Below are 25,995 nucleotides of genomic sequence, written 5' to 3' on the forward strand. Positions count from 1 at the left end.
CTCATCCAAGTCTCTTATTTCCAAAACATAAGCAAAAACATGATTACAAACTAGTTTCTAAGTCATAAATGTTGTCTTTAAGATCAAAATTAAGTCTAAAAATAACAGTTTTTAAACTGCTATCAACACCTACAATTGTATCACTCTAAAAAAGAATATAATCCTCCTCACTTCTAACTCTTATCTTTCTTCTATCCATTACTCTTTGTTCTTCTCTTATTTATTTGACTCTTTATACATATTTATAACTCTTTCATTTTTCTACAATTTTTTATTCTCTTTATAACTTCTTATATTATTTTTTCATACTATTCATATTAAAAAATTATGTTGTGGATATTTATCATTAAAATATTTATCCTTAAATATTAAATTTGAGTAAAAATATCATTCTGGGAACATGTTTTGCTTGAATCTGCCTGATTAGTAATAGTTTGCATCTAATATATTAATGTTTGCGTTTATCTTTGTCTCACAATGTAATATGATGTCATATTTTAAATTATGCTGTTTGAATGAATATTGTTATACAAGTAATAAACTTGATATCATTATTACAGTGTTCAATTAAAAATGTGTATACATTTTTAATTGACAATTGTAACCTATTGCTAGTTAAATAAAACAACCTAAAATTACCTTGGTTTACAGTGGTTTGCAGTTTTTTAAATGTGGTTGAAGATTTTAAAATTTTTATTGTATTTGAAACTACTTGTATATTTTGAACTAATTACCAAAATTATCTTTGAACTACTAGAATTTGAAATTAATGACATTGTTTAACTAATTGCGAAAATTCTCAATCAACACTATGACTCTCTTTCCACCTTTGATACTGAATATGGTGTCAGGTGTAAACTTTCACTATGTTCATATCTATGACTGTTGTACCCTGTATGGACTGAATGTTGGAGTGAAATATCTGGCCATTAAAGTGACCTTAATTTGTTTCACTCCTCTAACTCTTTAACAATAAAAATTCCCATAACATCTCTATTTACACTGTTTCTGACCAAATTTCGCCATCCAAGTTAGCCTTGTTACAAGGAACCGCAGCCTTAGAGATCCAGGACCAGGTGTAATCTTGTAAATGTTGCCAACCTTTGAACATGTCGGATTGCCAGAACACCAACCACCTGGGGTGAATAGTTCCTTTTCCCTATTTAGTAATTGTTTATCAATCTCATCCAAGACTGGATCATTGTGCTTGAATTTCCTTGCAAAGGCAGCTTTGCTTGCAATCATCTTGTTTGTGTCATTGATTGTAAGGACATGAGGGTGCTGTTTGGGGGGATTGTCCCATGAAATATAATGCAAGTCACTGTTCACAACAGTTTTGGCTAGTTCTGGCTCATTGCACACCACAGTCTGAAAGTAGCCTTCAGGGGAGGAGACGAAATTAGTGTAGTACATAAGAAGGGTCCTTGGAAGATTATCCCAACCCCACACAACATATTCTACAAAGGAGCGTGATAAAACCATCCATGCTGAACCTGCAATGTTGATACCGACCATTATTTAACATAAGAAAAAGAAGTCAATTGAAAGAAAAGGGCATGTTTGATTCTCTTCTAACTTTATGGTTTTCAAATGCTTCTCAGCAATTAAATTCTCGTACCATAATAGGTTTCAGCTTCCCATTTTTTCATTTTGTTTAGTAAGAGTTTTCTTGTGTTCTGTTTATGTGAGTTTGGTGTAGTCCCTGGGATTTTGTATCATGTTTCTTTTCCTTTTTATGATATGATCTGTGTGACATCAGATGATTTGTGAATTTTTCATTGTCGACATAGTCGAGATGTAAAAGTTCATGATAATACCTTATATGAATTTATTAATAAAAAGTCAAAATCGAAAATTAAAAATTAGGAGACGTTTTCACATCATCTGTGTACATTTTGTTAAACCTCTCTCAATTTCACACTTTGTTCTGTGCCTTTCACTAATCTCCACCAGTTAGCTGACCAACCTTTTCACTTGAAAATTAAAACAGATTTTGAAAATGGAAATCAGACATGTCATAAGTCTTATTAGAAATGGCTATATGACATCAAATTTTACGCATGAAAAACTAGAATTTTCGATGTAACTAAGAATGAAAAAACATAATCCTATTGTTACAGTATATTCACCCTCAAAAACATGAAAGCTACTCGGTCATGACTGACCTAGAAGGCTTGTCTAAAGCTTGCAATTTCAGTAACTAGTCAGACTAAACAGCAAAATTTTAAACAATAATCCAGATAAACATAACTTATTAAGGATGAATAGTGACCAAGTAATAACTTATTAAGGATGAATAAATGAAAACCAAAATTTTAAACATTTGAATAGTGACCAAGTACTAACTTATTAAGGATGAATAAATTAAAACCAAAAGGGACAAACTAACCAGTAAATAATTTAAATGCTGTTGGCAAAGTTCTTTTAGGACCAACCCAAAAAACATCAGACTTGTTTCTCCTGTAAAGACCTGGATCGATAATTAAAGGCATTGCTCGTTTTTCCCTGCACAGTTTGGGTCAATTCATTTAGTGCATTGCATGTGAAGGGAATAGTTCAATTCATCATTATGTGCATAACTACATTTCAGTTTTGATTATGAGATGGATAGGAGAAAAGAAGAAACCCACTGCTTCCATCCCAAATGACTTGTGTGTTCAATGAAGTTAAGGTTTCTGTCTACACCAGAAAAAGTATATAGAAGATCTGAAAAAAAAATAAGACCCAAGTAAGTCCAAGTATCTAAGAATCACGAGAAAAAGCATTTGCAACCACATATAGTGTGAATCAGAACCGTTGGCCTTTTGTTGAAAAAAATTTCTTTAAAGAGTGGTGTTATGTAGAGAAAAACTAATGAAATTTTCATCTGGGACACAATATATACAGCAAATTGAAACAATTATATAGATAAGATACTAACCATCCTGAGTCACAAGAGGGTAATCTGAAGCACTAAGGTTAATAAACCAATCCCAGTCTTTGGTTCTCTTGAGCAGAATGGCACAAGCATGAAGAGTGTGAGAAATCATGGTTGGTCCTCTGTAAGTGACCATATTAGCTTTCTGAATCATGAAAACATTCCCAACCTCAGAGAAAATAGGCTGTTTCTCAATTCTAGAAGCAAGCTCCAACCTCACCTCTAGTGGTGACTCAAGGTCCAAATGAACAATATAATGGTTCAGGGGATGGTAAAGGGCAAGAAGAGTTCTCCAAAGCTTCTCCAAGTCAGTTTTTGAGCCAGAAATCAAATAAGCAAAGCGAGGAATTGCAAGCACAGTAGGAGCTGGAGCTGTAGAAGAAATCTTTGTCTCCACAAAAACTGGAGCAGATTGGTTTATGGTTAGGCGAGATGGGAGAAAGAATAATATTGAATTGAAGCTGTGAATTGTAGATACAAGCCCCATGTTGAAGCAAGTGGCTAGAAAGAATATGAACACAAATGAGATCATAATGAGAGGAAATTGCCATTTCTTCTCCACGTGAAAGGACCCCATCATTGAGACTTATCATGTGCTCTTATTCAATTCTCTCATTCCATGAAATTCACCACCTAGAAGAAGCCACTGATATAACCATATTGGTATCTCTTAATATATCTTCTCCACACACTCTGCCTTTGAACTGTGTCTGCTAAATCAAAATCATGTATTCAATTCAATAAATGAATATTGACATTCATTGTTTTCATAAAAAAAGGAATTGTAGTTTCCAAAATAAAACATATTAAGCCCCAATAAATAAAGAATAAATAAGGCATTTTAAATTGCCAAAATTTTCAAACATGTGTAGGCATGTGTTGTGATTCGTTGTCCGCATGCGTTTCCTAACAGAAGAGACAAGTCTGGAGGATAAAAGATATCGAAAAGTGGCAAAGGAATAAACAACTACAGAAAACCAAAACACTGTTGTACTAGTTATTGTCAATGAGGTATTTAAAAAAATGTGTAAGAGAAACAGTCCAAATGGAAATAGTGATTGTATTGTAACGAAATAGACAGAAAAATAATGACCTAGAACAAATCGTCGGGGAAAAATCAAAGACCAGTTCAGCTAATGGCGTGCCAAAGAAATTTGATTCCTGAGGTTTCAAAAGGTTTTTGAAAAGAACAATGAATCTGCATCCCAAAAACGATGAGAAAGAAACGATGATATAAACCAAAAAAATGGACAAAACATCCGGATCAAACATTCAACTTTTATTTTACTTTTATGTTTTGTTGATACATACAAAGAACAGAAACACAAAAATATAGGACAACAGAAACATCATGGTAATAAACAAAAGGCTGAATTTTAAGTTCAAATATGCATGAAACAAAGTTTAAATCATGATTGCTCATTATCTATCTATCTATTTATGTTATATTTATATATATAGATATAGATATATAATATTGATCAATGAACAAAACAACCTAAGAAAACTTGAGACACGAACCTGCATATGTAGGTGGAGAGCAGAAGAAGGAATCATGGGAAAACTCTGGATTCCGATAGAGATTTAATGATTTATTGGAATGAAAGATGGGTTTCTTTTGTTGTAAGGGTGGCCTTAGTTTGTGACTGTTTCATAATTATTTATACATGTATTTGTAAAAGAAACTGAGAAAGCGATTGTATTTGAGCTTAGGCATTTCTGTTACTCCAAGGCGCTAGAGAGAAGATGCCAACTACAATTCAAGCAACATAATTACTTTTCTTTTTTAAGTTTATGGTTAATTAATAAAAATATATTGTTTATGATTTCATTTCTATTAAAATAATTATTGTAAAAATGGATAAATTTATAATGTGCAGTAGCTTGTAATGAATGATAATGGAATGGATAAATAATTAATTTCTATTAGTAATACAACTCTAGTTCTTTTATTTAGTATAAAATATAAGTTTGATTTTTCATTTTAAAATAAACATACTTAGTATTTTTTTTTAAAATATATATACCTTTCATCAAATTTTTTTATTTTTATAATTACTTTTATATTTTAATTAATTAAATTACTTTTTACAATCATGAATTTTATAATTTGAGTTAAATTTAATCAAAATAAAATATTCATTAAATTTAGAAATATTAAAGTGTAATAACTCAACTCACACACGTTAGTTCATCAAGAATTCAACTAAAAATAAGTTTAGTTTAATCTAGTTCACAATTAAAAATTTTGTAAGATAATTCGATTCACTGTTAGTTAGTTGATTAGGTGATTGCCTCACTTAAAATTATTTTTTGTCTTCTAATTTATTTTATACATGTATTGTAATATTGTAATATTAGAGATAGTATTAATTTAGATTATATAAATAAATGTAAATCTCATTTTACAATCTAATTTTGTGGGATTAATTTATCTTAAAATTCATTTATTAGTATAAAAGGTCGAACCACTTTCAGACAACATATATATACCTCAGCATGAAGAAATATGTTGAAAATCTTATATCAACTAGAAATACATTATTAAAAGTAATAACTATTTATAATAAAAAAGTTATGAAAAAATAATAAAAGGTTGGTAATGATGAATTATGGATTAGCCTAGGTCCAACCCAACTCTTATTCATTTAACCTAGAGGTTAAGTGAATCAAGTTGAATTTGATCTATATTAAAAATATTGATTTTCTTTTAACTCAATCTACATGAAAAAAGAATTGGTTTATGGATTATAACCATTTTTATATCTTAGGTTAAATTGAAAATTAACTAAAATTGTAAATTTTCTAAAAGAAAGAAAAGATAACTACATTTTAAATAAAGAGATCAAACTGCAAAAATAAATACAAGACAGAAATTGAATTTCGAATAAAATCTTATACATTTTAATTCACACACGCTGTTTTCTCTTATTATATTAATGTATATATATCTGTGTTTCCTACATATGTTAGGAAAATGCTAACCAACACGAAATCATTTCATGAAAAATGCATGATTTGAGTGTTCCTTAGAAACTTGTTTTCGTATTTGTTTTTTTAGTTTTTTAAATTAACTTCTTAAAAAACTGTATTAACTCAAACTTTCGTGTCAGTGTCATTCATATTGAATCGCCGTGTTCATACGTTTATGTTCTGAAAGGGAAAAAAAATATGTCTTTATGCATGTGATTGGGAAAATGTTACCTTTAAAACAAAAAGTACAATGTGTTTTCCCTTCATTATAAAATAATAATAAGGAGTATGATGATTTAAGGAAATTGACTTTTAAGTTATTTGAGAAATATATTTTTTAGTAATATTAATTTATCCAAAAATAATTAAGTAGTGTAATTTACAAAATATTTTGATATGGGGTAGGTAATAATTTAAGATTAAGATAAATTGTGAGGTTCATGAAGGTGTTGTAAAATGGTAATATAATTAGTCTTATTTTTTGTAAATAAGATATTTGAAATAAGTTTAATTATTTTTATTGTATTTAAATATATAAATGGGAAGAAATATTGTTAAGGATTCAGTGTTTTTGTATTTAATTATTTAAATGTGAAGACGTTTATTTAATTTTTATTTGATTAGGTAATTATTTTGATTAGTAGTTGTATATGTATATATTAATAATAAAATGAAAAATATATCAAAAAATAAATAAAGTTGGAGTAAATAAATGTGTTTATGAATTTGAATTTGAAGATCAACTTTATTTAAAAGACGAAATGAAAATTCACTTAAAAACAAATAAAAACTGATATTAATTGTTGTAAAGAAGATAGATTTAATTGGATTTTAAGGAAGTGTTGTAAAGGAAATAGACTTAATTGTCTTGTCAAATTTGATCTCTATGTGACACGTTTATCTAATATCAATTATAGAATGCATGGTGATAATTATGGCTTAATTTACCATATTTCATTTTTAACTTTACATAGTCTTTAAGTATATTAAGCTAAGTCGTTATATGCTTGAATGTAAATAAATTTGTATGCATGATATATACATTCCAATTATCAACTCTTTTTTTTGTCAATGACTTAATATAACAAACAGTCAAGAAACCCAAAGCTGGGTATAATCCTATGTGACTCTTGTTGCATTAATGATTATGATAATATTACATCACACATTTCCATTTTACTTTGCTATCATGACAACCAAATTCAATTCCCAATATTTAGTTATATTCCTTATCATTAATGAACAACAAGATTATATTTGAACATAAAAAAAATCAATAGCTTAATATTTCACTTAATAAAATAACTTTTATGGTCAATATCAGTATCGAGAACTCTGATTTAAAATAATAAAATATATTTAAAAATGTAATAGTCATGAGAATTATTATTTAAAATAAAAAAGATAATTATTATAAAAGTAAAGGGTAATATAGTTGGTTAGAACTCCTTAATATGGATTGGTGGTCATGTATTCTTACTTTGTACATAATATATATTTAAAGTATGAATGTGTTGTTATGTTTGTTTAACTCTCTTAGGTCTTATCATAGGAAAACATAAGAAGAATATACCTTTATTTTTGTAAATACATTTTTAGGGATGAAAATTGTTTTCGGTGAAAAATTATATGAATGTGATTAACTATTTTAAGTAAAAGATAAAATAGTTGTTATTTTAAGGGTTTATTTTATTTCAAAAAGTTTTCTAAACAAATAAGGTAGGGTGAAAATTATTATTAGATATATTATATAGATATTTTATATTTATCTTATCGTTATCTTTTATCTTTAGTTAATTCGTTATTACTCCTTATTAGTATTTTGAGCTTAGCTCATATTTTTTTATTATAAGTAGAGTATCTTATATTTATATTCAACACACACACACAAAAATTGATACATAGTTATTCCTATATTAGACACCTTTTATTTGTATTAAAATAGAACTTTGACCATTAGGAAAAAAGAGATAGAAACTTTGAGGGTGAGAGTAAGAGTTTGATAGAGTCAAGGTCTGTGAGAGTTTAGGGGTGTTGAGGAAGGGCATTGTTTATGGTAGGAAAGAATCTCAGCGAAAAACCTAATTAAGGAGAGCTTACATTCTTCATTTTTGTTTTCTTTTTCTTGCTTTGTTGTTTGTATGTGTACATGATGAATTGAGTTAAATTGTTGTTTGTTATGATTGTCGAGCTATGTGTGTTTAGTTAAACTATTTGGGATGATTGTTGACTTGAAGATGTTGTTGGACATGTTGTTTGTTGTCGAGTTTTGTGGTTGGTTGTTGTCATGTTTGAACATGAATGTATTACTTGTCGTTGGTTGTATGGGTGTGAGGAGAAGTTCTTGTGGGATTGTTTCATCATACCTAATAAATCCAATTATGTCTTTTTCAACCGTGCGATTTCGAGAAAAATGTTCTCTTCAATCGTACAATGCAGGAAAAGGATGAGTTTGAGTGTCGTATGACTAGAACCGATCAATTTTGATGAATAAGTGGTGTGTTAGGATACGGGGATAGACCACTGGTGTCTGTGGTAATGTATTTTTGTGTGATGGAAATGTGGTTGACTTTATGGATTAGGGATGAATATATGAATAAGGTGGATGAATATGGTTATTGTGTATTATCTTGTATTATTTTCTATTAGCTCACCCATGTATTTTGTGGTTGTGGTTTCTACTTGCGATGATCGTTTTTATACGGGAGCATATGATGTTACAGATCATGCTGGTGTTGTGCAAAGCGAGGATACGTGTGGGAAAATAGTATAGGAATTTTCAAAAATGTTTTTGAGAAAGTAATAGAGTTTATGTTTAGATTTTTTTTAACCTCATAGGTTGTAATTGAATTAATTGTTGTACATGATTTTAATTATTTTCACAATAATGAAATAAAATTTTTAATTTTTCACTATTTCATAATTGTATCCGAAATCGTTTTTTCTTAACTTAATTAACTACACATGACATCCTAAAATAAGGTGTTATAACTATCATTATCGAGAACTTTGATTTCTAGTCCGGGGCAACTTCAGTAACAAGAGGTATCTCTTCATGGTTCAAAAATTGTGTATCACCAAGATCATAACGAAAGAAAGCAAAATCATGTAATTATAGATATACATATATTTAGTTGGTTGAATCAACATGCACACAGATAAAGAGATTGTAAATTCATTTTAGGACAAAATTATTTATTCAAATAATTACACGTACACAAGCACTGACATAATAAGGAAAAGATGCAGGGTAAGAATCTACCTATAAATGACTTCACTTTTGAATAAGGTAAGTTTCTCATAAAGTTAATTTGAGTAAAGAAAAAACGGTATACCTAGGAGCATCGCTTTGAAGTACACCAATGCCTAGCTTTTTAAACTTAACTCTTTAACTAAAATCCACGATACAACACTTCAACACCCAATCCATATTTTTGTAGTACTTTAACTTGTATTGCCCTGACGTTCAACACCACCATGACACCCTCTAATGGCAACCACTTTGAAACAACCCTTTACCCTTCATTATGCAACTATTTCGAAACAACTAATATGCTAATAATGCAAACACAATTAAGGCAATATGAATTGAACCTAATAACAACTAATTATTAAGAAAACAAAAAATCCCTGATTATGATAAGATTCTAAATTTGAACCATAATATGCAAAAACAGAAACTAAACCTAAAATATAGATGCAAAGCTGCCAACATAGCTAATTTATGCTTAAGTAAAGTGAATGCAAGAATATAATTTATATGCAGAAATAATATTCATTATCGTAAGCTTCAATCAATGAAATTAAACTAATGCATATCAAAAAATATCTACCAATTAGAAGATGATTTATAGCATGCAGTGAAGGAAAACTCTAAAGATCAAAATCATAACAACAATGAGAAAATAAAGAATTGGAAAACATGAGATCCTTGGATTCAACTTCAACTCTGTTTAAGAAGACATCATGTTTATGGTCCTTGAATTCTAAAACATAACCAAATCATGCAAAGTTCACAAGTTGAATTCATTCAATCAGATAAAAATCAATTATAAAATAACAATCCAAAATTGAATAAATTAACTGAGTAAACTATTAAATACTGAAATAATAAATAAAAAACAATTAAATGATGTATTTTAATAGTAAAGTGCAACACAAAAATTAAAAAGACAATAAAACAACTAAATTATAACTGGATAGAAACATTAAAATCAACTAGTAAAAGGATACAAATTGAGAAAATGAAAAAAAAAAGCGAAAATAAATTGTAAAGATTAAAAATGAAAACCCAATTTAAAAGAGGGTAGATAAATAAATTACCTCACTTCTTGGATCTTTGACATTGACAAAACCTTCTATGGAAACTGTTTTCTTGTGTGATGTTGGTGATTGAAAGATAAATTTAGATAGATAAGACATTAACAAAATTAAAAGACACTTCAAGTAGGTAACTGAATTGCAAATATAATTTTTTTTTAACTAAATTAGAAAATGGTATAACTGAATTTTTAGTAAAAATAGTTTAAATTTTTAATATAATATAATATAAATAATCCATAAAATCCATAATTTATTAATTATGTCTAGTCCTATTAACAATATGACACTGAGGAAATAAAAAAGACAATGCTTGCCCTGGGGGAAAAAATTATACAGAGTAGTACAAATTTGGATATCTTGGGCTAAATTTGGATAAGAAAAAAGCTGTCCAGAAGTGCTATTTGGAGAAGTCAGTTCCTGACACGTTATAATCAGATCAAAGAATCAGTATGTAATGGAAAATGGGACAAACGGAGAACAGAATTTAGAATCGGAAGAATAAATATATTTATTTGGAAATGTATATTTCAATAATTTTTATTTAAATTTGAAAAAAAATTCTTCCAATCTCAGTCTACAATTTTATATAGATTTATTTTTATTTAAATTAATTTAAAATAAAGATTAAATATAAGCGTGTTAAGTTTAGAATTCATATAAACCAAAGTTAAAGAAAAAAGACACATGAAATTTAGAATGAAACCAAAGAGCACATTCTAGAATTTGGAAAAAAAAAATTGTAAAGTAATAAAAAAAGTGAGAAAACTAAAATTACTACATAACTTCTTGTTATAATGACCAAAGCAAAGGTTGGTATCTAAACTCTAGTTAATTTGATGGGTTGAGAACCAAACAAAGTGACTTTCATGTTTTACTATTTTCAAATCATGCTTATAACAAATTTGACTCAAGGAGTTTGATCAAAGTGAAAAATTTGGTTCACTTTTGTGATTTTTTGTGAGAATACCATTTTGTTGAAAGAACATTAATTCATGTAAATTTATAAAGTAGCACAAACTTTTATTGTTATTCTAGAACTAATTTGATCAAATTTTTGTTTATATTTTAATTAAATAAATAAATTTAATATTTTATTATTATTTAAAGTTGAATGAATATAACTAAGAATGAAGGTTGTGAAAAGAGTTTTTTCCTTATATTATTATGCCAACTTTGACTAACAACCCCACTAAAAAATATCTTTCATTTTCTGTCACGTCTGATCTGATGTTCCGTAAATTGATGGGATCGACCTAATTAGTTAATGTTGGAAGCTTCTTCAGACTTATCCAAATTTATTCTTATATATAAAAAAAAAAGTCAAATCTCACCTAACAAAAGATACACTCTCTAACTTAAATATATATAAAAAAATTCATATACACGAGAGTTAAATATAAAGAAAATAGAATTAATTTTATTTATTTGATTATATAAGTTTAAAAAATACCTTTTGTTTAATAGTAGTTCCACAAAATAAATTTTATATTAGTGAAAATATATTTTAAGTTGATATTAATATAATTAAGTAATAATAATTGTTTTAGGAATTTGTAGATGGAGAAATTTACCTTTTCTAGCGTGTTCTTCTTGCTTCTGAACGTCTGGATCACGTGCTCAGTTCGGTTGTTTCTCGGTTTTTCTTGTTCTGCTCGGTTGTTTCTTGTTCTGTTTGGTTATCGCCTGCAAGTTAGGAGCACTTTAGTGAACCATTTATCACAATTGAGTATTTTAATTCTGATCGAACGTAAGTAGAACATACCTGAATTTTTTCTTGACCTTATATTTATAAGTGTCTCAGATCCTAAACTAGCACAGATCCAATAAAATAAAAACAGACTTACCTTTAGATTCGGTTAGTTACTGGCCCAATAATAACTTAAACGCTGGCCCAATTATGACCCAACATTTATTGTAGCGGATGGACCGAACTACCATAAGTGGATGGGTGTTGCTCTCTCCACCACCACCCCTTGCTCCCTCCACCACCCCATTCTTGTTTTACCCCTCTCTTTATTTTTCCATTCCTATTTTACCCTTAGTAAAATTTTAGGGTTAATATTTTTTAACATCTACCCACTCCAATCCTCTACATGTATGTAGCGGCAACTCTTCTTCCTCTTTATCGTTCGTCCCCTCATTGTTTCATTGTGCTCTTCTTCCTCCTTTTCACGTTCCACTTCTTCCTCTCATTCTTTAATTGTGATAGAATTGTGATCTCAAAGTGTGATGGACTTTCATTAGCTGGTGTGCTTAATGAGAGATTGCAAGTAGTGGTGGAAGAATTTGATCAGCCGTTCCAAGATCGGTGTGTGGTGGTGCTTGAAGGATTCGTCGTGAAGGCGCGTAATAAACCCTAAAAAAATAAACGTATAATCTTTAAACGGATGTGAGCATCCCTCAGCGGATGTCAACGTCCGTTTAAGGGAAAACGGATGTCGATATCCATTTTGCCTTAAATGGATGTTGACATCCATTGACGGATGCTCACATCGGTTTAAAGTTACATTTTATTTTCCAGTTCATTTTTATTAGTTTATTTTTTATATTTATTTTGGAGATATTTTAATAACATAATTTATATGTTTTGATGTATTATTTTTGAATATATTTTTGATGTATTTTAATAATGTATTTTTGAAAATCTTTATTGTTATTAGTTTATATTTATATTTTTTTGTATTTTGCAGTTATATATAATTAGTTTTTTTGTTTTAATGTTTTTGTATAATATATATTTTTTATATATGGTTTTTGTATTCTTTAACAATTTTATAATTATATAAAAAATTATTTATTAGTTTAATTATATGAAATATATAATTTTATTATATTAATATTTTTGTAATTAAAGCAAACGAATGTGGTGGAGTTGAGGAGGTGAGAATCTGAAAGAGAGAGAAGGAGAGTTGGGAGGTGGGACTGAGTGAAAAGTAAAAATGGATAGAAAGATAGGGTTTGAGTTTAAAGTAAATAAATAGAGTTAAAATTTTTTTTTTCAGAAGGTTGGGGAGGTGGAGGGAGAAGTGGTGGTGGTGGAGGGAGCAACACCCTAAGTGGATGAACCGAACGACCTTGATTGGATGGATCAAATGACCCCTATTGTATACAAGTAATTAACATTTACTTAATGTAAAATTATTCATTCATAGTATGTTTGAGTATAGAGAATGTTTAATCATTTCAAACATCCCTATTTCTGTAGGATTGTCTCAAGTAGGTCCTCGTATTGTAAATGTGCTCAATTAGGTCCCTTATTGTGAAAAATTGAATCCATTTAGGCATCGCCGTTAGTTCCATACTAACACCGTTAAAGGGGGTGACACGTGTCAGTTTGTGATTTTTTTGAATTTTTTAATTATATTTTTATTATTTTTATTTTTATTTTTTATTTTATTTTTTATTTTTTTAAAGTAAAATTTAAAAATGCCACGTGTCAAAGCGATAGTGTGCCACGTGGCAATGACAGTGTGACATGGCACTGACAATGCCACATGTCATTGTCAGGCCAAGTGTCATTGCAATAGTCTCAATTTGGTCCTTGTATTTTTATTGTGTCTCAATTTGATCCATGTATTTTTATTTTGTCTCAATTTAGTCTTAATTTTAAAAATTAAACAATTTTTCCCTCCTCAAATTCAAACAAAGTTTAAATTGTATATAAATCTTAACAAATATTTTTATTAAATTGTTATTTTTAATAAATATTTTTAACAATATTAAGTTTAATTATATTTATATTTACTTAATCATATAAATGTTAATTATGTTATTTAAATTGGAGAAAGTTTTCGTGACAACGGTAATTAAAGGTAGTTTCTTCTTTCATGATTTTCCATGGAAACTTTCACTACAAAAATTCACACCAGCATGTTATGTCACTCTTTTTTTTAAACCCTTATAGATATATTTAAATAACATAATTAACATTTATGTGATTAAGTAAATATAAATATAATTAAACTTAATCTTGTTAAAAATATTTATTAAAAATATTAATTTTGATAAAAATATTTGTTAAGATTTATATACAATTTAAATTTTGTTTGAATTTGAAGAGGGAAAAAATTGTTTAATTTTTAAAATTAAGACTAAATTGAGACAAAATAAAAATACAGGGATCAAATTGGAACATAATAAAAATACAGGGACCAAATTGAGACTAATGCAATGACACGTGGCCTGACAATGACATGTGGCACTGTCAGTGCCATGTCACACTACCATTGCATCGTGGCACACTATCAGTTTGACACGTGGCATTTTTAAATTTTACTTTTAAAAAAATAAAAAATAAAATAAAAAATAAAAATAAAAATAATAAAAATATAATTAAAAAATTCAAAAAAACCACGAACTGACACGTGTCACCCCCTTTAACGGTGTTAGTATGAAACTAACAGTAAGGCCTAAATTGATTCAATTTTTCATAATAAGGGACCTAATCGAGAACATTTATAATACGAGGACCTACTTGAGACGATTACAGAGAAAGCAGTTATAAAGTGCAAATATATGTTTCCTTTTAGGTTTTTTTTTTCACAACTTATCTTTAATGTTTTTCTTAGAAAAAATTGTATGTTTTTTATGTTCTTAATTTATTCTAGATAATTATTTTAAGTTATTAAGATTTATGATTTTCACTTACTAACATCCGAGTTATTAACTTTTATTCACGACAGATCCAATAAATGTGTTTTATAATCTTCTTGTTCTCGAAACATTTCTTTCCTTGTTTTTTTTTCTCTTTCTCCAACATTTTTTTATGGTTTATTATGGAGTAATGTGAAACAACCTTATAACTAGATAAAACCTCATTCATTTTTATTAACCAATATCAATTAAGTTGGTTAATGTAAATTTTTATTTTATTTTTATTATGACTTTTCATAATAATTAATACATACTTATATTTTATAAAATGTCCATCAGAATATTTTACATGAGTTACATAATTGAATTAATTTGTAAATTAATTATAACATTCTTCCACTTGACTCATACTCATGTGATGACATAACACTATATGATTTAATATATAAATGTAATGTGCATTAAAGGATCTTACATAAATTAGTTTCATCACTATTCATTATTAAAGAAACAAAATAACAAGAGTCATGACACTTGCACATCATTCAATCCACACCTTCCCTTTCATGTACTACTTTATTATCTCCTTCTCCTTAATATGACTTTACAATGAGAAGTCCATAATGAGTTCAAACAAAATGTCATATTCAATAACGATAATATAATTTGTTTTCTTCATCATAATTCACATGAATATACATAAAGAAGAAAACATAAATTTCATAAACTTATACATTACAGAGCTCAGAGTGTCACATAAACATTAATAACATTAACATTCAACATTCAATGTAGATATAATGTGCATATTCTCTACATGACCAACAAACAATTTGGGTGGTACCCTTTTGTTAAGTGGTCAACAATCATAAGATTGATGCTAATAATTTCTATTGACACTCTATGTTTCTGAACTTTTTTAACGACAAAGTATTTCAATTCCATATGTTTAGCACCTTTGAAATACTTGTCGTTCTAAGAAAAGAAGATTATTGTAGAATTATCATAATACATTTTTGTTAGAAAAGAAATGTCTTGTTTCTCAATACCAAGAGAGGGGTGAATTGGTGATTACTAAAAACGAATGCTTTTCAAATCTTTTCACAAATTTTGAATGATCTTGAATCTTTCTTGTAATCTAAGTAATACACGTATTCAATTCAAAGTAAAAGAGAGAAGAAAAGAAGAACAAACACAAGGTTTTTATCCTGGTTCAGCCTCAATGCCTATATCTAATCACCCTTCCAATCAACCTTATATTGAAGGATCTTTCACTATAATGATTTGAGATTTACACTAAAGGTTTTACAGAGAACACACTCTCACAATGTAAACACCTCTCCCACTCACAATCAAATATAGAAAGAAAACACATGCACAAAGTACCACACGTCCTTGTTGCAGAACCCTTTGAGACCACCTCTCAAAGTCAAGAACCCCTTGTTCTTCTTCCATTCACGCACGAATAGGGAACCGCAATTCGAGATTTGCAAAAACACGTTTTTGATCAATGTAGAAACACCTCAGTAGTGTAGAGTATGATTAGCCAATTACGTCCACAGTTCTTCTCTCAAGAATCCTTCAAGTTTCTTCCAAATCTTTGAATCTTGGTTCTTGGAGCTTCTCAATCATCTGTAACACTTTTCTAAATCAAAGATATCAGATATGAAAATTTCAAATGTCAATTCTCTCTTCTTGTTATAGTACAGTGAGCAATGTGTCAATATATAGTTATCTCATGACAGAAGCAGATTAATCGATTACGTTAGTAATGTAATCGGTTACATAAGTGACAGATGTAATAGAATTACAATTCAAATAGATTTAATTGAATGCACAATTAATGTAATCGATTTGCAATAAATGTTAGTCAACATATTTAAAAATATAATCGTTAAAACATTTATGACTTAACTTTATAAAACAATTTTCAAAACGTAACAGACTTAATTGATTACATACATAGTGTAATCGATTAATCTAAACACTTAAGCAAATTTTGAAAACTTTTTCTCTTCAAAAGTCATCACAACACATTTCAAAAAGATGTTTGCAAAGACACGAGTTTTAATCGATTTAACACTTAATGTAATCGATTCAAAACTTGTTGTTTTGCCACAATTCAAAACATAAGTTATCTGATGAATTCAATTGATTACTATATCACTGTAATCGATTGTGTCATACAGAATTGCTTTGTGCTTGATGTTTTATCTCATTAAAAACATTTAGCATGCATACAGAAGATATAAACACAGTTATGATCACAATAGTATGCAAACCAATCAACATGATATAATATGTATTAAACATATAGAAACACTTGTAAGCCAATATATGTTTCAAACACAAATACACATTTTTGTTGTGTCATTACAACATATGTGTGTTTTTACAGTCAATGTGTTGTCATCATCAAAAACCAAAACATCAGAGATTGGGTTCATCACTCATATTTGTTAGCATAAAGCTAAAGAGCAGAAATTTTGATGATGTCTCAAAGTCAAGTCTCAAGTGCTCTTATTGCAGGAAGATCTTCATGAATACTTGTTTTTATATTAAAACTTTTATAATTTAGTAGATTTATGTATAGCATGTGGTTTATATTTGATTCTATGTATTGTTTGCCTTAGGTTGTGTTAAAATTTATTTTGAATCAGAAAACCTCATTTTATACTCAAGATAATTGATTATTAATTTATAATAATCGATTATCAATAATCAATTATGACTTGCCATAATTGATTATAATGAGCAATTATGAGAATTTTTAAGCAAGTTTTTTTTACCGTTGTGCATTCATTAAATGCATAATTAATTACCATAATTGGATAATTGATTATCACACGTTAATTAGTTGACAATGGATTTTTGGAGGTACCCTTGAGTGAGATCTCTATAAATTAGATTGAGACTCTCATTCTAAAATACAAAATACAAAATACGAAATAAGTGTATTTTGAAAAATCTTATCTGTAGTGCGCGGTGATAAGTGTTCTAGGGTTTGTTGAACCCTTGTGTTGTGGCTTTGAGAACTTGGGCTGTTGGCATAGAGCGAGAACTTTCACAGTGAGTGTGATTGAGTGTTGTTTTTGTTGTTGAGTTAAAAGCCTATCATCCTTCGTGAAGCATTCGGAGGAGGTGTTCATCCTTTGTGAAGATTCAGAGGAGGTGTTCATCCCTTGTGGGTTACAGGGGAAGTGACTTTCATCTCTTGGGGTAACAAGAGAGGTGGTTTCTAAACTTTTACAAATTGTTTCTTTGTGATTGTAATTTGTAATTGTTTTGTGGGTAGTGAACTGTTTATCTTGATTTGAGATAAGAGACTGAATGTATGATTGGTAAAATCCGAACCAGGATAAAATTATTTGTGCAAATTTTTCTCAACCTTACTCTCTTTATTTGTTATTATTATTTGCTTGGTAAGTTTAATTAAGTAGAAATTAAAAGGCACACGTTCGTATTAAAAACCCTCTTGGTTTGTTATTCCACGCTAACCATTCCGTTGCAGCCGTTCTACCAATATTGCTCCCTCTATCAACAATTTTCAATAGTTTGGCAATATTATCGGCTCAATGACAGACTTATAGTTCCACAACCAATTAGCCTGAATTGTGGCCTCAAAGCATGTCACAAATTCAACTTCCATGGTGGATGCAACAATGACAAACTTCTTTGCACTTTTCCATGAAATTTCTCCTTCCACTAAAACGTACACATAACCAAATGTAGACTTTCTTGAATCTATATAGCCAACAACATCTGAATCTGTAAAACCAATCACCTCAAGGTGATCAGATTTCCTATAAGTAAGGTTGTGATTCTTTATTCCTTGTATATATCTTAAAACTTCTTTTCAACTTTCTATTGACTCAGTCTTAAATTACTTTGGTATCTACCAAGCACACTAATAACGTCGTCTTTGACACAATCAAATTATGCTACCAAACTATAGCAACTTCAATATTGCTAAGATAGTAGTCAACAAAATAAAATGGATAAATTCAACCCTAAGTCGTCTCCCAATGAACACAAAATTGAATCTTAACAAATTAGTTCTTAGAAAAACTATATAAAAGGGTTAGTAAACTAATAAAGATAAAGATAAAGAAAATATTAAAGAACGAAGTAACAAAAGATAGAAAGAAAAAAAATTATAAAGAGATTTAAAAAGATAAAAACAATGATAAAGAAAATAGGTTGATTTCACTGTTTTTTTAAAATAGGATTCATCATTAGTTATCTAAAAATTATTGTTCAGTTAATTATTGTCTTAGATTTTCAAAATAATCAATGTAAATTCTTAATTAATTTGTTGGCGTTCTCACAATTAACTAAAGTATAATCTCAATTAAAAGCAAGAACTTAGTAGATTAATCACAATAAATTTAACCAAAGTACATTCTCAATTAAATATTATTATGCCTAATCATGTCTATTAGAAAAGAAATGCCTTATATCTCAAGCCAAGACGGGGTTGAATTGGATTAAAGTTTAAAAACTTGATTTTTTCAAAAAACTTTATGAAATCTTAGGTTTTCTTGAAATCAATAAACAAGAAGTGATGAATCAACAATAAAAGAGAAAGAGTAGAGAGAAAGATCAACACAGGCAATCTATAATGGTTCGACTAATGCCAAGCCTACATCTAGTCCTCCTTCAACAACTTGAGTTAAAGGGATTCCACTATAAATTGATTGAGTTTACATAAATACAGAGATACCCCTCTCAATTCACTTCTCACCACACTCAAAATAAATATAGCTACCCAAGAGATGAACAATCCTCAATCTCTTAATACAAGAGCCCTCACAACCCTTAAACCCCAGGCAAACCTACACAGGAACACAAACACAAATTGTCTATGATGAATCTAATCTCCAAGTCACACTCCTTTAGTTCAGATCAAATCAGAACATCTTTAGTCCACTTTTCTTGAAAGAATCTTGATGTATAAGCAACCAATGTAGCCTTGATTCTCCAATATCTCTTTTTGAACGCTATTGTATTCAAAACTCAATGTAAACATTAGTATTTGAAACTGATAGCAAATTCATCTATTCAAACAGAGCTCAAGACGCATATATATATGTGTATATATATATATATATATATATATATATATATATATATATATATATATATATATATATACACTCTTTTGAATCCTGATGCATTATAATCGATTAAGGTATTTATGTAATCTGTTAAGTTTTTATTTCTGTTTTAACAGTTTTGCTTCTGTTTTAACATATTATCCTGAGCATGTAATCAATTATTTAATCATACTAGCTAGTTATAAATTCATTTGACCATCATGACAATTCAGACTATTAAAAGAAATGGATTTAAACAAATTAAATTTATTTAATCGATTATATAACTCATGTGATCGATTAATCCTGTACTTAAGCAAATTTTCAATCCAATTTCCATTTTAAACATATCAACTAACTTATGAAACATATAATGGCATTGCTTTCGTTTTTAAATCGATTAAACAACTTATGTAATCGATTACTACAAAACATTTTGCCCAGTTAAGCATACAATGAGATTTGGTGAAATCTAACAGATTATACATTATGTTAAATCGATTATTTCATCCAGAAATGAGATTATTAATCTATTTAATACATGATTCATTTAATACAAGTGAATTCTCATATCAAGCACAAACAAGATACATATAAGACAATTGTTATGTCATTTGTTATGCAAGAAACTATAAAATCATTCTCTGGTTCATCATAAAAAATATAGATATAAAGGATAGGTTTAGCTCCCCCTATCAACAATGTTTATTCTTTAACCTCTCATATCAAATAAAAGGCTAATTAACCAAAGTACATTCTAGATTAATTATTGTTAAAGTTTTTACCTTTAATCAAATTACATCCTCAATTATTGGCAAAAACTCATTCAATCACATGAAAGTTTCTAAATTTAATAAAAGTAAATTCTGAATTAAAATTAAAAACCTTTGGACTCATATGATTGATATGTTATGTAGATTTAACACCATTCTTACTTGTTATAATGTAAAAATCATTACTTTTACTTTATTAAGAAGCAAAAGACATAAATAAAAATAAATCACAAGAATAAAAAAGAACAAACACATTTATTCATCTAACCTCAAAATCCAATTAAGAAATTACAGTAGAATCAATCCCAGAGACTAAACACTCCATGGAATGTAGACCTAATTGCTTGATCAATGTAGAAAACAATGGAAAAAAACTCAACATGTTATAAATAAAAAGTTGACCAAGACAGGAACATAAGAAAAAATAAAAAAATCACATGATAAGAATAATTACTTAGAATGGGATGAATCCAAAGGATAAATACAAGAAGATTTACCACTTGATAAATCTTTTCATGATAAGAATCAAAGGAAAAGTAGAGAAACTCTTATAATTCACAAAGTTAAACTCACAAAAAGATAATTTTATTCAATCTTTGAAAATAAATCTACAGTGTGATTCCTCCACTTTTGTAGAATGAATTATTGCCTTAAGTGCATGACTCTTTTATCCATCCCACCCTCTAGATCATGTGGAAGTCTGTAACAAGAATGAGATGGTTTGATTGGATCATAATTTGAGACCAATCATTCAAGCATTAAGCATAAATCATATTACAACTATTAAATAAAAGAGCATACATAAATATTATAGAGGTAGTAGTAAAGAGACTTAGATTCAATTACATCTAACATCAACACAAGAGAGTTCAACTACTCTTGTTGATAGAAAAGCTAAGGTCTAGGAGTTGTTGTTCCTCTCCTATGCCTCTCTTAATAAAATCTATACACTCAATACAGAGAGGGTGCCTAAAGAAGCTAAGAATAGGATGCTTAAAATTAGGAGCAAAGCCTTGTATTTAAAGATAAATTTAGGTGGTGCTTAACTTCATTATTTAGCACTCAACAACAAATACTTCCTCTCAAGGTGAGTTTTCTTCTCAACTCAACTCTATCTTTTGGTGATCAACACCTGAGTTTTCCTTCTTTAAAGGGTTTCTTTGGTAGCTTAGGCCCTTTCTTTGGTGCTTCAAATTTCCTTTTGCAAGGGGCTTCCTCATGTGGCTTAACACCTTTTTGCGCTGCTCAGTTAGAAGGTTAAGATTCAACGCTTTGTAACTTCTTCTTCTAGCACTTAGTGTGTGTTCGCTTAGGATTGATTTGAGGGAGAGTGAGTGAATGAATTTTTGAGGATTTGAGGGTGAATTAATTGTTGTTTTTTAGTGGATTTGAATGTGAGTGAAAGTGTATTTGGAAGTAAATTTTGTGAAAATTAGTGTAGTATTTGAACGATGTGACAGATAAAAAAATTGTTTAATTGGTAAAAATTGAAGAATACCAAAATATCCCTAGTTATAAAAGTAATTAAAATATTAATTCTTAATGTTATATGTAATTGTAAAAATGTTTATAAAGAGAAATAAAATTAAAATTAATTATTAAAATAAATTTAAATTTTTTTAAAAATTGTAATTTAGTAAAATAAAATAATGTTTTTTAAAATATAATTTTTTTAATATAATTTACTACCAAGTGGTAAGATTTTTTTGGTTATTAAGTCCATCGTTCTATTTGAAGCCAATAAAACATCAAATTTGCCCATTCAAAATCTCCATTCTTCAATATCCCAGGTTCATATATGATACCACACATTGGATTTTTAAACATCACTCAAGAATATCAGGAGAAGAAAACAAAGAGATGTATTAACCAAGTAAAAGCATATAACAGTAAATGATAATATATGAGAAGAAACATGCATCTCAAACGTTAGCATAATAAAGCAATTCAGTTTGATCAGCCACATGAAAATGCTCATAGACCAACCATTCGACCATTTTTAATTTTTATCTTATTGCCAAATTTGGACATATAGTAAGTAAACATAATTATACATGCGGGATGGAACTTAGATGAAATATCAAAAATCCATATTGGAAGTGATTGTTTAGAATCAAGAAATTATATATGTAGTGATAGCATAAATATTTTTTATATTAAGATCCAATTGCAAATCATGTTATACTATCTCGTTGACTTTTCTAATAACTATCTTGTTGATAGGGGGAGCAATATGAGTGTTAAACCCAATCCCTGATGTGTTTGGTTTTTTCTAATGACAACACATTGATTGTAACAACACATGTATGTTGTCATGAAACAACAGAAATGTGTATTAGTGATTAATACATATATTGGTATGTAAATGTTTCATGATGAATAATACATATGATGACATGTTGTTTGGTCTGCATACTATTATGATATTGATTGTGTTTATATCTTCTATATGCATACTAAATATTTTAATGTGATAAAATCACAAGCAAAAAGCAACTCGGTATGCAATAATCGATTACAGTGATATCAATTAAGTTCATCAAACAACTTATGTTTTAAATTGTGGCAAAACAACAAGTTTTAACCGATTACATTAAGTGAATAATAGATTAAAACTCGTGTCTTTGCAAACATCTTTTTGAAATGTGTTGTGATGAGTTTTGATGTGAAAATGTTTTCAAAATCTGTTTAAGTGTATAGCTTAATCGATTACACTATTTATGTAATCAATTAAGTTTGTTATTATTTGACAATTGTTTTCAAGCTAAGTCATAACAGTGATAACGGTCATATTTTTCAAATATTTTGACTAGCATTTATTAGCAATCAATTACATTAAACGTGCATTCAATTAGAATTGTTTTAATTCTGATTTTGTTATAACTGTAAATAATATAACCAATTACATTACTTACGTAATCGATTGAATTGCGTCTGATATGAGAAAAACTATAAATTGACGCACTACACACTACTCTCAAGAATTTTGGTCATTCTAAACTTTCATATATGATATTTGTGATTTCAGAAAAGAACTAAAGGTGTGTTGAGACGCTCCAAGAAAAAGGATATACAGAAGTTGATTGTCTTGAAGGTTTCTTGAAGAACAAATTGGGTTTTCACTGCTGATCAACTACTACACTACTAAGGTGTACTATTGCCTGATCAGATTTCGCTATTAGCAATCTTGGATTGTGTTGTTCCCTGTACGTGCAGCAGGAAGAAGAGCGAGGAGTTCTTTATACTTTGAGAGGTGTCTCAAAGGGGTGACTGCAGAAGAGGATTATTCTTGCTGTAGGGTATTGTTATTGGCTATATTATATTAGTGAGTTAGAGAGGTGGTTTACATTTTGATAGATTGGTCGCTGTAAAGCCTTGGTGTAAAAACTCGTATCTTTATAGTGCAATTGGCGTTCAATCTCAAGTTTATTGAAAGGACACTAGATGTAGGCATTGAGGCCGAACCAATATAAACTATGTGTTTATATTTCTTTCCTTATCTCTTTTGCTTTCATTGCATGCGCTTTATTGCTTGGATTACAAGAAAGATTAAAGATCATTCTTAGTTTGCGAAAAGATTTTAAAAGCAATTGTTTTTTATTGATTACCAATTCACCCCCCTCTTGGTAAGAGAAATAAGGCAATTCTTTTCTAACAATTGACACTAGAGCAGGTTTTGTGAAATCGATTAATTGATCTTGATGGCCTCGTTTCCTTAATCATGAGAAAGAGTGAATTTGATAATGAGTGTGTGTATGTTACTTGTAACGATAAATGCATTTCTATTACTAATGATTTTTATGAGTCTTTTAAGACAATGATATTTCAAAAATCCTCTCAGGAAAGAAAAATTGGCATCAACATTCTAGAACCTAAATAAAAGGAAGTTGATTTGCTGAAAAATTCACCAGATTCCTGAACATAAAGAAGACAAATATAGATCTCAAGGGTGATCAGAAGATGAGCAAGGACCAAGATTTACAGGATGTTGATCTTAGTATTATGGCAAAGTCAAACATAGCTATTACAAGTTCTGAACAAGATGAAAAGCAATCCATGAGGTATCTGAATAATGGATGTTCGAGACATATGACAAGTGATCCAACCAGATTCACATGTCTCTCTCATAAGACAAGCGGCCATGTTACTTTTGGTGACAATAACAAGGGTAAAATCATTGGAATTGGTAAAATCCAAACATCATCTTCATATGAAATTGAAAACGTGTTGCTTGTTGTAGGACTAAAACATAATTTGCAGATAAGTGCTTCCTTTGCCTTGTGTGCATAGGAAGGGTTGTTCGGGTATTGAACCTTCCTTGTGTGGGGGTGATGTCTTCCTTGTCCTTGTGTGGTAGGATTACATGTTCCTTAGTTGGATTGCGGGACTACTCGGGCATATCTGTATAGGAAATCTACAGATATCTGAATAATGGATGTTCGAGACATATGACAAGTGATCCAACCAGATTCACAAGTCTCTCTCACAAGACAAGCGGCCATGTTACTTTTGGTGACAATAACAAGGGTAAAACCATTGGAATTGGTAAAATCCAAACATCATCTTCATATGAAATTGAAAACGTGTTGCTTGTTTTAGGACTAAAACATAATTTGCAGATAAGTGCTTCCTTTGCCTTGTGTGCATAGGAAGGGTTGTTCGGGTATTGAACCTTCCTTGTGTGGGGGTGATGTCTTCCTTGTCCTTGTGTGGTAGGATTACATGTTCCTTAGTTGGATTGCGGGACTACTCGGGCATATTTGTATAGGAAATCTATAGATGGGGTTGAAGAAGCGACTATAGTTGGTGAGGTAGGATACATGAGTGGGACTAACTCTTTTCACTATGGTATTTATGGTACGATGATGCTCATGGTGTTGTTCATGACTGGGATAGTCATGATGGTGGTGTATCTATGATGTTGATCATGGTAATTGAGATGCTTCAGGTGATGCTATGTTGATAGTGGTGTTATGATAACGGTTTAAAATACTGTTATCTGTGATGTAATTTTGATACTAAATGCACCCTTTTTTACTTAGAAACTTGCTTTGACTCATGTTTTTGCTTTAGTTTTGTGAATAAAAGAGTTGAGGTTATACTTGATGATTTTATCACCAAATTCCCTTGATTTTGTAGGCTATTGGAATGATTTGAAGGAAGAGTTAAAGTACCAAATACTTGGAAAGCAGAAAAGTCAACCAGAGTGCAGAAAAGTCAACCGAAGTGTAGAAAAGTCAACCGCGAAGCTTGGGCGCCCAGGAGGCTTGAGCGGCCAGAAATCGACGTCCACCGCTCGGGTGCCCAAAAAGGGGTGCCC

The 25,995-nt window shown here is 29.4% G+C and overlaps 1 protein-coding gene across 2 annotated transcripts; it reads right to left on the minus strand.

Moving 5' to 3' along the window:
- Positions 1–739: 739 nt before the first annotated feature.
- On the minus strand, positions 740–4,585 carry LOC124848718 (beta-glucuronosyltransferase GlcAT14A-like). Of its 2 annotated transcripts, none has more exons than XM_047326483.2 (5): positions 4,439–4,585; positions 2,921–3,627; positions 2,631–2,706; positions 2,390–2,505; positions 740–1,493 (listed from the first exon to the last, which is right to left on the minus strand). In XM_047326483.2, exons 2-5 carry the CDS (start codon positions 3,495–3,497, stop codon positions 994–996), a joined length of 1,269 nt encoding a protein of 422 aa, XP_047182439.1. In that variant the 5' UTR covers positions 3,498–3,627; positions 4,439–4,585; the 3' UTR covers positions 740–993. The 2 variants fall into 2 exon arrangements, with proteins under 2 accessions (XP_047182439.1, XP_047182440.1); XM_047326484.2 differs by having other exon boundaries at positions 2,921–3,630; positions 4,439–4,575.
- Positions 4,586–25,995: the final 21,410 nt, after the last annotated feature.

This window comes from Vigna umbellata, chromosome 9 (assembly GCF_029865625.1).
Source record: "Vigna umbellata cultivar VRB3 chromosome 9, Vumbellata_1.0, whole genome shotgun sequence".
In the NCBI taxonomy this organism is placed as follows: Eukaryota; Viridiplantae; Streptophyta; class Magnoliopsida; order Fabales; family Fabaceae; genus Vigna; species Vigna umbellata.